Source organism: Euprymna scolopes, chromosome 3 (assembly GCF_053919585.1).
Source record: "Euprymna scolopes isolate OS-2025 chromosome 3, ASM5391958v1, whole genome shotgun sequence".
Taxonomy (NCBI): domain Eukaryota; kingdom Metazoa; phylum Mollusca; class Cephalopoda; order Sepiida; family Sepiolidae; genus Euprymna; species Euprymna scolopes.
In genome coordinates, this window is record NC_136484.1 from 90,005,850 (window position 1) to 90,020,950 (window position 15,101).

A 15,101-nucleotide genomic window follows, 5' to 3' on the forward strand; every position below is an offset into this window, starting at 1 on the left:
GCCCCAGCAATTGACAGAAAACGAGGCAGCTAGACAACGAATGACTGCTTTGAGACACCATGAAATAGAACACTGCAATAGAAAAGGATTGCACTACAACAAAAATGACTCTCTCACTACAGCTGATATAGGAAAAATGGACAAAGTATGTCAACATTGCTCAGCTGTAAAATTTAAAGGAGAAACCCCTGGTTGTTGTTGTTCTTCTGGCAAAGTTGTGCTTGATAGCTTTCCACCACTGCCTCAGTTGCTTCAAGATTTGCTCTCCGGCAATGGTCCCATCTCTAAAGATTTTCTGCAAAATCTACGCAGTTATAACAATTGTTTTGCAATGACATCATTTGGTCACAAAATTGCGGCAGTACATGGGTGGAATCCTTCTTTTAGAATTCGAGGCCAGGTTTGCCACCAGATTGGGAGTCTTTTACCACCTGAAGATGAAACAGCAAAGTTTATTCAAGTCTACTTCTTGGATAGTCTGGAAGAGGAACTACATAATCGGGGACGTGACAGTAGACTCAATAGAGACATTCTCCAAAGTCTGACTGAATTTTTACATGAGAACAACAGCTTTATTTGTCAGCTGAAAACAACAAAGGAGAGGATTGAAGAAGAACACTTGGTAGAACATAAAGTTGTCATAAGGGAAGACTGAAGGCCGCAAGAAGAGCATCCACGGCGATTCAATGCTCCAACAACAACGTATGAGATTGGAATATTAATGGAGAATGAACCAACAGCTAACCGGGATATTGTCTTGCGTTTTAGAAATGATACATTAAAATGGATCTCCGAACTACATCCCCTCTACGATACTTTAATGTACCCGTTAATGTACCCCTATGGTTCTCCATCTTACAACATCTACATGAAGGCATCCAATGGGCGAAAAGTTACCCAACAGCAATTTTATTCGTACCATTTAATGACTCGGCCTGGAAACTATTTTCTCTGGTACCGAAGGCTATTTCAACAATGGCTGGTGGATGTGTACTGCAAGATTGAAACAGAACGTTTACAGTTCCTGAGGCGTGAGCAACAGACCCTGAGAGCTGACAATTATAGCAACTTGAGAGATTCAATTCTTAGGGAGGATGGGAATCCAGAACAGTTTGGTCAACGAGTTGTACTTCCGGCAACTTATACAGGAGGCCCTCGATACATGTTTGAGCGTCAAAGTGATGCCATGGCATATGTTCGGCGAATGGGCCGAGCCGACCTCTTCATCATGTTCACAACAAATCCAAAGTGGACAGAAATTACAGAAAATTGTCTTCAAGGGCAAGACCCTCAGGATCGTCCAGATATTGTTGCCAGGGTTTTCAGGCAGAAGCTAAAAAAGTTACTTGAATTTATTAAAAAGGGAGGATTTGGCAGGTTGAGGGCTTTCCTGTACAGTATTGAATATTAAAAAAGAGGACTGCCGCATGCACACATCCTCACCTGGCAGGCCCCAGAGGACAAACTTCTACCAGAAAAAATGGATCTCTGCATATCTGCAGAGATCCCTGACAAAGAGGAAGATCCTGATCTTCATGCTAAAGTGATGGCACATATGGTGCATGGACCTTGTGGACCATTTAATCCAAATTGTCCATGTATGATTGACAACAAATGTTCCAAAAAATACCCAAAAGAATTTCTTCAGTGTACCAAGCAAGGCCAAGACTCTTACCCCAAGTACAGGCGAAGAAAACCAGAAGATGGAGGCCAGACTGGTACAATAAGGATGAAGAGAAATGGTCGGTATGTTAATCAAGAAATAACAAACCAGTGGATTGTTCCGTACAACAAGGTCCTCCTTCAGCAGTTCAACGCTCACATTAACGTAGAAATTTGCAGCTCGATCCAAAGCATCAAATATGTCCTCAAATACGTGAATAAAGGATTTGATCAAGCAGTGTTTGAACTACAAAGAACTGATGGAGCAGCTAAACAACAAGGCCAAGTACAAAGTCACATTGTGGATTAGATCCAGCAGTTCCAGAATGCAAGGTATGTCGGCAGTTCAGAGGCAGCCTGGAGGATATTGGAACATCCCATCCATGAACATTTCCCCCCAATTGTACAATTTTCTGTTCATCTTGAAAATGGGCAGCGTGTCATGTTCTCAGCTGATACTGCTCTGGAACGAGCCCAAGGTCCACCGCCTGCCACAACTTTGACAGCATTTTTTCAACTCTGCCATGAGGATGACTTTGCAAGGGGTCTCAAATACGTAGAAGTCCCTGAGTTTTACACTTGGAACAAATCGACAAAGAAATGGATGAGAAGAATGCGTGGGGTACAAGTTGAAGGTACTGAAAATGATGATGTATGGAAGGCACCATGCATTGGGAGAATCTACACGATTAGTCCAAAAGCAGGGGAGTGTTATTTCTTACGCCTGTTGCTCAATGAGGTTGCTGGTCCAACTTCATTTCAAAATTTGCGAGCATACAATGGTCAGGTGTTTGAAACATACAGAGCAGCGTGCCTTGCTCGAGGCCTTCTAGAAAATGACCATCACTTGCATCAAGCAGTAGGAGAGGCAAGTGCCACTCAATCACCTTCAAATTTGCGAAGCCTATTTGTGATAATTTTAACAGCCTGTGAGCCAAGAAATCCTCTTGAGATCTGGATGGCTTTTCGTGATGTAATATCTGAAGACATTCTTCACAGATACAGGCAAGAAGTTAACAATCCAGAAGCAGATTTTAATGAGGACATCTACAATAAAACTCTTTGTCTAATTGAAGAAAAAGTTCTCCTTATGTGCGGTCAACCATTGGCAAGCTATGGATTACCTGCACCAATGCAAGGGAGAGATGAAAGACTCGCGAGAGAGTATCAACGTGAAGTTACATATAATCTTGAAGAACTTCCCTACAAGCAGAAAATATGCAAGAAAAACTGACCGATTCTCAAAGAGAAGTTTACAATTCATTCATGGCAATGTTGGAAGCACAAGGTGAAATGAACAAAAACATGATGTTTCTTGATGCTCCAGGTGGTACGGGCAAGACTTTTGTAATCAATTTGATCCTTGCAAAGATTAGATCCATGAGAAAGATTGTGCTTGCAACAGCATTCAGTGGCATTGCTGCTACTCTACTACAAGGTGGCCGCACTCTTCACAGCACTTTTAAAGTACCCTTGGATACTCATCGAATGGATCAGCCAGTTTGCAAAATTACTGGTAACTCAGCCTTGGCAAATGTAATTAGAGACACCTCTGCAATCATTGTAGACGAAGCCCCAATGACGCACAAGAGTGCTTATGAAGCAATTGACCGAACACTGCAAGACATCACAGGAAACAAGAATCCCATGGGTGGCATTCCAACCTTATTTTGCGGTGATTTCCGTCAAATCCTCCCAGTGGTTAAAAATGGCACAAGGGCTAACATTGTCAATGCAAGTTTGAAACAATCCTATCTCTGGAGGCACGTTATAGTGAAGAGACTGACTACTAATATGAGAGCCTATATCTCTGATAACACAGCTGCAGCAGACTTCTCAAAATTGCTTCTCCAAATCGGTAATGGTCAGTTTCCTATCACTTCTTCACCTGACACAATTAAGATTCCAACTGCGCTTGGTAAATGTGTCGGTAATCAGAAGCAACTGAAAGACAAAGTGTACCCAGACCTGCAAAACAATGGAAAATCACCGGATTGGCTTGCTGAGAGGGCTATTATTTCGCCATTAAACAGCAATGTGAATCATTTGAACAATTCAATAATGGATGAATTTCCAGGAGACACAAAGCAATACAAGTCAGTTGATTCAGCTACTAATGAATATGAAGCTGTTCACTACCCTGTGGAGTTTTTAAACTCTTTGGAGATATCTGGAATGCCTCCACACATTTTAAATCTCAAAATTGGATCGCCAATCATGATTCTTCGATTCTTGGAACCGCCAAAAATAACAAACGGAACCAGATGTGTTATCACCAGATTGCACACCAATGTACTTGAGGCCACCATTTCCTGTGGTCCCTACAAAGGCGAAACCGTTCTACTGCCAAGGATCCCCTTAGTTCCATCGGACTCAGTACTTCCATTTAAATTCCGGAGACTCCAATTTCCTGTGAAGGTGTGTTTTGCAATGAGCATAAACAAAAGTCAAGGTCAGACATTTAACACCATTGGCGTAGACTTGACATCAGACTGCTTCAGTCACGGTATGTTCTACGTCTCCATCAGCCGGACAGGAAGTTCAGAAAAACTCTACATTCTGGCTCCAAATCAAAGCAGAAGAAATGTAGTTTACCCTGAGGCTCTTTAGAGAAAAGTTCGAGAAATGGATATAAGGAAAAACTGACATGATCTGATTGTGGAAAGTTTTTAGTATTGAATGTGCAAGATAAAATTTAAGCAAGAGTTGAAAATGACTTCAATGAAAAATTTACTATGTAACATCAAGTAACCTTCCTTTTTGATGAAAATGTTTTGTGAAGTTCCTGATTGAATTTCAGTCACTACAAGAGGTAGTTAAAATGTTAATCACCTTATGCAATCGTTGCTCTTACAACATCAACTTACTGGAAAGGTGCCCACAGATTTTGGTACCCGAGTGCGCAACAAAGCTCCGTGCGAAGCACGGGTATCTTTGCTAGTAATCAATAAAATATATACATACACAGTAAATTTCTTCAAGATTAGAATGTATCTAAAAACACCATGACAATAATCTTTTTGTTGTTATTCTCCAAATTACCAAAATATCAAATGAAAATTGTTTCCTTCTTTTTTTTTTTTTTAAAGAAGGCTAAAGTTTGATTAATTGCTGTCCTGTGAGTGGGTAGTTTTTGCTAGTATAGATATATCGCGAAATTATTAGAAAAAAAACATTTTCATGTACCTACGTATTTGTGACCTGTTTGCGTTATAAAAAGATTAATACTTAATAGAAGTTTTCAGGCGATGTAGTTACCGACTTTCCCTTTTCTTTCTTTTTATTTATTCTTTTTTTTTTCTTGACTAACGCACACCCTATAACTAAAAAGAGATCTTAAAGGTCAACACGGACATGAACGATTTGTCTATATTATAAATGCTTCACAAACTTTACACAGGTAAAATTTAATAACGTTATTACTGAACAAGTAATCATGTGATTATTAAATTTTAAGGTTTACTTACAAAACACCTTCCTCTAACATGTTCAGAATGGCTTTCAAAATAATAACATCATTATTTCAGCACGGTAACAAAAAATACATAAGTACCCAACATTTACATTTTTTCCGACCGATAATGCACACCCAAAATTGCAAGGTTGGTTCATAGTATTTGCGCCTCGAGATCATGACAACGATTATCAAGATTACATTTGGGGCAGATATTTTGACAATCTGCCACCCCTCACAAAATGGGGTGTCTATTCCGAAAAACGTTCTTAACAGGGGTAGGTTGGGGGGGGGGTCCATTCCGAAAGCCATTCTTACCATGATGATGTTGGGAGTGTCTATTCCAAAAACTGTTCTTAACATTAGGGGGTTGGAGGTAAGGCAATGCCAACAACAGCAGTACTTAATCTTTTTACAAGGGGGTGGGGCATGCTTTCACCGGGCAATGTTGGCTAACGGGTCCTGCTAGTATATATATATATATATATATATATATATATATATATATATATATATATGGCACGATAAAAAAATTGAAGAAAAACCAAACGGATTAAAATCCATTATTCTTGAGCAACTTTTTTTTTCCAGAAAGCTAAAAGCCTGAAAAAGCAGAATAATATAAAACTTTTTCTAGTATTTTTAGTAGAATTTTAAATTTTCAATTTTCAAAAAAACATCATTCACTGCCATTTTTGTCTCGATAGATTTAAATATTTTTTAAGGGTTTTTGAACCAATTCATTTTTTTTGTCTAAATAAGATTCAGGATGATTTGCTATAAGAATATGCAAAATTATTATGACATAAGCACCTGAATTTCAAATAATTCCATCTTTTTATGGCGAAATACAAGAAACCAAAACTTAATGATAGTTTTGAAGACAAAATAAGTTCATTTAGTTCATTTAGTAGTTTTCCATCATAAGCGATTTATTGCCTACATAACCTCTGAAGTTAAGCAACGACGAGGCTGGCCAGTACCAGATGGGTGACCATTTTGGGAATGCTAGGTGCCGTATGTTTTGGAGATAACTCCTGCATCTAGTATCATGCTTGGTCATCTTGACCCTGTCTTGCAACCAGGACCAAGTGTTTCTGAACAAGAGAGTGTAGTAGATGCAAGTCCCCCACACTTTAAACTACGTCAAGCACAAGTCACAGCAAAAAGAAAAAGGGGGATATGACAAATGTGTGTAGCCCTTATCATCTTCCATGGATGAGAAATATCGTGTGACAATAAATTGCTGCAACAAATTATCGTATTTTTAGCAAAATGCACAGTTATTTATCATTTTTTCTTTTTTGATATAGATTCTTCAAAGCATTTCCTATTTAATGGTATATTAGCAATATTGGACTCACTAAAAGAAAATTATTAATTTATTTTAAAAGATTTAAAAGTAGTGTTTTTCATAAAAATAATGAAAATATATAATTTTATTTGCTAATCTGAAAGATCATAATTGTTATTAACATATTCAACGAATTCACATGTCAAAAGACAATGAATGAAAAATTAAACACATTCAAAATTCGAATTTTCAACCTTAAAATCTGATACATGCACAATTGCTTTTATTTATTTGTTTGTGTTATCTACAATCCTCACCCTACCCACAATACAATATATTTTGTTCAGTTTCGGCTGATTATTTTCAGCATATTTATAATCACAAATAAAGAAGGGGAGTTTTGTAGGCATATATATATATATATATATATATATATATATATATATATATATATATATATGGATTATGAAAAACAAAAGTACACCATCATAAAATTAATTCTTCACTTAATAATCGGTGAAAATTTCGTATTGATTGGATAATTACTTGATTTTTGGTAGATTTTTAAAGAGAGACTCCGTCAAAAAATACTTACCCTCCTTCCGTTTTGGCCGTGTCTAATATATATATATATATATATATATATATATATATATATATATATATATATATATATAATCTGAGTTTTGTTTAAAACATTTTTATTGTATTTCTCAGATACTTGTTTAGTTTGCATTAAATCACACTTTATTTTTTGTAAGTAAAAAAACAAGTACTTCTACAGAATAAGCTCTGAAAATATTTTCAACTTCCCCAATTAGCAAAATTCCACCCTTTCGTTTTCTAGATACTGAAAGATTTTCTATTCTGATAGCTTCTTTTCTCGAGTTTCTTGCCTTTTGAATTAATTTTTGCTCCCTGTTTCCTGGTTCAACATGCCGAAATTTAAATGTAATGTTAACAAATACCTTGCTGCCTAACTCCCCACCTAATTTACCTTATATAAATCTGACATTTATCACAGTAGTCCTTTATGCTTCAATGGCAATGAATTTTTGGAATACAGCTGCTTGGCTTGAGGGGTCAACTGTCCAATTTACTTTAATTTCATACAAAAAGGTGTAAAAAGGGTGTTGAAGCTCTTTATGAATATTCCAATTTTTATAAAATTGTACCAATTCAATTCATAGATGTTCCCCATATTCCAGTTTGTCATGAATATTTTACAGGATTTTTAAAGGTCATAACATGGACACAACTTCCCATCTGAAATATTTCAAATATTTCAGATCTGCATTGAATTTGATCAATAGTCATTAAATAGCGATTAAGTAAGATTCATTGATTTTAAATCTCTTCTTAATATTTCTTAAGTTTTAAATTTTAGGCATTTTCAGAATTAAAATCATATAGTGGATTTTGACGAAATTTTTAATAAGGATCCTAGACATAAGTTTTACTATCATTATATATTGATTTTAATCTTTGTAATGAGGCATAAAAATGGTGCAAAGTTTTTTTTTAGTTGGGAAATTATTTTTATCCGTCCTGGGACGGGTATTCTTCTAGTATAACTATAACTTAAATTTTCAAAAATTATGAACGTTATAATCATCCTTAATTGAAATATTTTTAAGGTATTTAAGGAAATAAAAACATTGAAAAGCATGTTTTGTACTTTTTTTTGTATTTTTACACACACACACACACACACACACACACACACACACACACACACACACACACACACAGGCACACACACACACACAGGCACACACACACACACACACACAAAAAGAATCTTTCAAATTCCTAAAAACGAACAAATAATAATTATACTCACTTTATCTGGTAAAATTATTCTCGTCCCAATAATTGGTATTTAGACTTAAACAGCCCAAGTTTGTTGTCACAACATACCTGGCCGAAATAGCAGGTGACATTGCTAATTAAGAACAATGTACCGGTTATACTAAACATACTAACCCATTAATTATTTCTTGCAAACACAATTTTGTTGAGCCTCATGATTAAGAATCATGTACAGCTCCAGAAATGGCACAATATGATTAAGATATGTGGCCAAGCAGTTGTCGTTGAATAACTTCTTAAATGGCTGGAGGGTTCGAAGTCGGTCATGTATAGTGAAATGTTTGCCCTAATATTGTTTGTTTATCTTATTTTTTTGGTTTATAAGCTGGGTATGAAGCAGCCATACCAGCTGCAAACATTCACCCACCTTTATTGACTTCAGCCGAGAGCTCTTTTCAGGATTCTCAGTGTCCCCTTAAGTGCAATTGTCTGGGTCTCTTTTGCAGAAATACTGGTTAGATAGGCTTTAAAGCTCTTCTTCATAAGCACTGTTGCACCTATAATCATTGGATGATTGATATCTCCTTAAGATTCCAGTTTCTCTTCATATCATATATTAGGCCTTGATATTTCGTCCGTTTCTCTCTTTCAGCTCTGTTCTAACCTCTATCATTAAGGACATTCACTTCTCCGTCTTATTCCATATTAGTATATCAGGTTTGACAGTAGCATTTTCAAGGTAGGTGGCTGTAGGGATTACATCGTTGCAATGTATGGTGTGTGCCTCATTTCCATCAGTTCATTCAGATTAATGTTCCCAGGACTTGCTGCTACATTGGATGTTTAGTTTTTTGCAGTCCAGTGAGGATACTTACACACACTCTCATGTCTCGCTGTGTAGTAGCCGTCCTCTAAAAGAACCTTGCAACTTGAACCAATTTTAAAATAGCATTTTCCTCGATCCGTTATGTTTCAGTTTGAAACAACGGTGCTTGTGCAGAATAGTGCATTTTAAAACAAACGCATTTCAGGTGAAAACATTATTCCATACTTATGTGTCATGCCGAAATTAGTATAATCTCAAAAATACGAAAAATGATCCAGTAAAAAAATGATTATAAGTAAAAATAAAATTTATCGAGTTTATCATATGTTTTAATGTGTAAGAGATCTCAAAATCTAAGGCTGATAGCTGCAATAGATCAATTTGACAATCCATCATGTCAAAATACAAAATGTCGGGCCGTCATTGTGGATTATTTTTTTGTAAAAACTAGATCTAGCACATTTCCTGGCTCATTTTTGTAATTTTTGGAATCGATACTAATTTCGACATGGCACATGAATACATAATGTTTTCACATGAAAGGCGTTTGTTTCAAAATGCATTATCTTGCACTAGCACCGAAATAATATTTTTGTTTTGTTAGGTTATAGTATGAAAGAGCATTTTTAGATGTGTCTGTACATCTTTATAAGGAGTTCTGTCAGCTACCAGTGTTGATTGATGCAATGGTTGTAAGATCTATATAACCACATGCATCAAAGGTATTGGCAAATCACCAACCCCCACCCCTATACTCCATGAGTATCTGATTTTATTGAAGAAATGAACACATATAACATTTCTCACCGTGGGAGGAAGATAAATACTCATCTTCGCCTAAGGACTTGTTCCTTTGACAACAAAACCAACGGAGGCTATGTCATTTCTGAAATTATATTTTTCCTGATGATTGCGATATGATGCTGGTCCCAAGTAGTTCTAGGAGGTCCGCCTTCCCAGGCTTTACTTTCTCTGGCACTTTTGCTAGGAGGTCCGCCTTCCCAGGCTTTACTTTCTCTGACACTTTTGCTAGGAGCAAAGTGTAGCATCTGTTCCGGCAGATGTTGCGCTTTGTGACCATTGCCCTTGTGGCAATTGGTTATTGGTACATGTAGGGGCAACCCTATATGTACCATCCCCTTCCCCTCCCTCCCCCTTCACCTCACATAAAGCCGACCTTGTGTCACATTTTGCTTACGTGGGGAAGCAAATAAATACCTACTTTCTCTTTTTGAGAAATGGTTATTTTATTGCTAATCATCTGGAGCGTTATCCAGACATTTTTGCCCTAATATTGTTGCAGGCCAGAGTGTTTCTCATTGGAGGTGTTAATTTTAATCCCACTTTCCGACCCTTGTGTCACATTTCTCATTGTGGGAGAAATATAAATACATATCAATACTAACATAATCTATGCAAGTCAGTTAAAAAAAATCGTAATTTATAGTTTTATACAAATTGCATTTAGTGACGGCTCAATGTTTGACCTTGACTTGTTTATTTTAAAACAAGTTTACATCTTCGGTCAAAAATAACAGAAAAAATTATAGTGTTTGTACTAATATCAATATTCATATGAAATATTGTCTTAATCGATGAAGTTTTTAAAAAAAGAGAAATAAGAAAGAAAACGTTTTAAACTGGAAAGGTTAAAAAAAAGAAAAAGACGGCAAAAACTTTTCAATCGGTATAGAAAAAAAGAAAAGAAAAAGAAAGAAAGAAAGGTTTCACTATTGAAAGAGAATGAAGGATGGTAACGGGATGTTTGATTTAGTATTTACTTTTGGCCTTTTCCTAAACATTTAAAACAGTTTAGTCCAGCAGTTTTTTTTACTCATTAACATTTGGATGATGGGATATATATAATACTAGCAGAACCTGTTAACCGGCGTTGCTCGGTTGGAAGCATGTGCCCCACCCCCTTATAGAAAAATTAATGTACAGCTGTTGTTGTTGCCCAACCCCCAACCTCCTCATGTTAAGAATGACTTTCGGAATAGACACGGCTAATCTCTTCATGATAAGAACGGTTTTTGAAATAGATACCTCCAACCTCCCCATGCTACAAATGGCTTTCAGAATGGTCACCCGCAACATCCCCATTTTGGAATGGACACCCTACTTTGTGAGAGATGGTGGCTGTCAAAATATTTGTCATAAATTTAACCTTGATTAATTGCTGTCAGGATCCCCACATGCAAAAACTATGAACCAACAAACAAATTTGGGGGTGGCAGTGTTGGTTGGATATAATTAGATTTGTTCTTTGCCCGTGCATACTAATCTGGCGACCGGTGATTTAAAGTGCATAATTCATGGCTTTATATCACAAAAACTATTTGTATCCGCCAAATGTAAATGAGATATTTTTAATCAGCATAGTGGAAAACCTTTAAAAGTCGTCAGTTTAAAAAAAAAGTGTGTTGGTGGATCTAAGGTAAAAATTCATCATAAAAAAAAATTGGTCTATAATCAAACATGCCTCATAAAAAAAAATAAAGTGCGGTTGTTGTTGTCCAACACCCAACCTCTTCATGTCAAGAACGGCTTTTTGAATAGACACCTCCAACCTCCTCACGTTAAGTATATCTTTCGGAATGGACACCCCCAATCTCTTCATGAACGGCTTTTGGAATGGTCACCCGCAACATCCCCATATTAAGAATGGTTTTCAAAAGAGACCCCCCATCTTGTAAATTGTGGGGGGTGGGGTGTAAAAATATTTGCTCCAAATTAAACATTGATAATCGCTATCAGGATCTCCATGTGCAAATACTATGAACCAAAAGTAAGAAAAGTTGTCATTTAAAAAAAAAAGTGTCTATAATTAGTCTATAATTAAACACCTGCATAAAATATTGGGGCGTTAAGTTAATTCTAAACAAAAACTAAACAATGGTACGCGTAAATATTAATGTTATGTTTCAGGGTATTGTGTGTTTGCTTTTTCTGAGATGGAGCTGATATCTGCACGAGGTTAATGCGGGCATGGATATAGAAAAATATTCAAATAAAAAAAAAAAAGTAAAAGCCCCATTGTAAAAGAAAAGAAAAAGAAAAGACCCAAATAATAGCATCCTTGTCGTTTCGTTAATCAGATTTGAAATCAAACAAAAAAACAATGCTATATGTAAATGTTATGTTTTTTGTCTCAGGGATTGTTTGTTTGTAGAACAGTGGTGATACGTAAATTTCTGATTATGAGTGGTTAATATTTTGTATTTGGTTTAATATTCATAAAACAATAGCTTCGTGTAGAGAGAGCCACCATATTTGTAAATGTCAGACGCTTTCGTTTTTGCAATAAGGTATGTGATCCATAATAAGCGATTTTTCAGCTCTCAATTAATGAAAATTGCCAGAATTTTAGAAGGGATAAATTATTATTTTTGATTCGGGAAATGGGAAGATAATTGTATGTCTATAAGTGTATGATCTAGTTACGAAAGGTGCCAGAACAATATAGTTATAATGTGTATATTTCTTCCCGGTGATGACTGGGGAGTGGTGGGAGGACTTTAGATTTAGAGAGAAAAATAGGAACTACTTCATCTAAAGATGTTGCGATTGTAATGATGATGCTCCTAGGATGAAATGTAGGATTTTATTATAACGACTAAATATATCTAAAATATCGTTCTAAAGTTACATAAAATAGTGACTTATATTCTAGACATAATAAATTTGTATGTAGCATATATTGTTGTAAACCTACGGTATTTTGGTTCAGAGGGGGATTTCTGCAATCAAAATATTATATAGGAGATATTGCAAAGTGGAGAATTTCTTTGCTTGTTTTTTTTTTTTTGTATCTTCTCTTGTTTCCTTGTTAACAGTTTATGCAAAAATTACTGAAAAAGTTTTTCACACATATTTGATGTAATGGCCGCTTGTCATTAACTTCTTTCTGGAAACTGCCATTGGTTCTCACTGGAATTTGGAAGGCAATAAACCTCCCCAAGATCACAATATTCTTCCCACTTATTCAGTTATGGTCTGGTTAGTCTTTTCTCTCTTTGGTCCTTCACATCTATTTGTGTAGGATCGGGCTGATTATTTTAGGGGGAGGAGGGGCAGCTTATTAGGTTTCTTGCAAAAGATTGTGCTCGTTGTTAAAATAATGATGCAGATTTATTCTGAATGAACTTCTTCAAATAAAGAGCTGCAAACTGTCAGTTTTGATTAAAATGTCAAGCTTTCAGTTTTTAATAGAAAATTCTTTGACAGTCTTCTTCAGTTTCGTTGAAGACTCAAAATTCTGACCATTTATAAGTGCTGTATTGATCAAAATAGACAGTAGACAAATGGAGAAACATCTGGACTATGAATCAGATGTAACACGTCTTCCATACCGTCCAATTCTTCAATCTTCTTGCTGTTCTTTCTGGTTATGCATGAAGGATCACCAATTTGATTCATTTTGATGAAGTTAAAGAAGCTGGTCAAGAACTTTTTGATTTAAAGCCATTGCTTCGTACTTGGGCCAAATCAGAAAGCTTGCAGGTTTCAGAAGTTTGTGGACAATTAGTGCCTTTATTTTGAAAAACGGTTGTTGTTTTGAATGAAGTCTTGCATAATAAATCATCATTTTAACAGGACAAACTTTTTAGGCAATCTTGTATAATTAGCAATGCTGATGAGGAGGATATTTCTAAAAATATGAAACAATGTAAACAAAAAAGTGAAGACTTTTAAAGATAAAGTAACTTATGAATTCCAAAGTTATAATTCAGGAAAAGTGAGTCTTTCAATAAAAAAAAAAGTCCTGTGAGATTTAATAGTCTTTTACTATAAGCAAAAAGTAGGTCGCATATTTTTCCCAGAATTTACACCTGCCCCTCACTCGTATTATTTGGATTATAAGACTGCTGTTATCAACTGACTTATTCTTACAATGTTTCAGGCGATGTTACCTCCGGCCTTCTTTAAGTGATCTTTGTCGAACATTGGAATCTTTATGTCGAATTCAAGAGTCTGTAATGAAATTTGAACAAACCTTTTATTTAATCGACAGATTCGGCTTGTTCTCGTTCAGTCAACCATGATGTTTTATGAAATCAGTAATTATATTCTTAGTAATGCCCGTACTGATGAGTGAAATTTCAATCTTCAGAACACAGTCATTTAGAACTGATTGTTTACTTAGCACTTTTATCCGCTGTGCAATGTTTTTTGTGAATCTACAGATTCTTGAGTTTGACAAGACACACCTGAAAAAAGTTGCAGATTACATCATGTTGTAAGAATAATATCCAAAATGAGAACAGTAGTCTGAATAATTCCGATAACCCAAATAATCAATCCTCATCTCACAATTTTCACTATGTAATATCGATCTCTCTTTACAATATAATATTTATTTTAAGCCTTTTCCACATCTCACCAGACTCCTGTGAGTATTAAAAGGTCTTACATAAAAAATTATAATTTATCATAACTAATTAGGAAAGGCTTTGAAATTATTTAACATATAAAGTTATCTCGGATTTTCAAAGTTAGATTCAAATAGGATTTCAGCTAAAAATGTCAAACTTGATTAGTCAATTTTCATTTGTTATTGTTGCACATTTTTTGTATAATTACCTAAAAATAAAAAAAATCAGCAAGAGCGATATCTCTTTTTAAATTGAAGGATATAATAAGAATTGGCTACTTTAAGTTTAAAACTGTGCAAACAAATAAAAACTAAAAACTAAATGACTTCACTGCATAGCAGGTAACGTCGGGTAGGTGCAGCTCGTCTTTATTATTTGTAGATTTTGTTAACTTGTAAAATTGTAAAATTACTTACAAAAACCAATCTACGGCAAGAATCAAAGCAATATCTTTTGTTGGCAAGCCGACTGCTGTGAGGACAATCATCATTGTGACAAGACCTGCTTGTGGTATCCCAGCAGCTCCAATTGCTGCAGCTGTTGCTGTAATGCTACAATACAGAAGCGCAGAACATATTAAAAACAAACGATTTAGAGTATTTTAAAAATATGCAAATCATGAAATCAAGGTATCAGATTATTAATCAAAAAGTAAGACATTAACACCAACTTTTGAAA

General features: G+C 35.5%; 1 protein-coding gene across 8 annotated transcripts in view; it reads right to left on the reverse strand.

The window, feature by feature from the left end:
* The window catches only part of LOC145257294 (excitatory amino acid transporter 3-like), a 147,595-nt gene that overhangs the window by 34,775 nt on the left and 97,719 nt on the right, over window positions 1–15,101 (reverse strand). For all 8 annotated transcript variants that reach the window (XM_080115653.1, XM_080115654.1, XM_080115655.1 and 5 more), the window contains one exon: window positions 14,840–14,974. In XM_080115653.1, coding sequence (XP_079971779.1) covers window positions 14,840–14,974 — 135 coding nt within the window. The remainder of the gene's footprint in view (window positions 1–14,839; window positions 14,975–15,101) is intronic.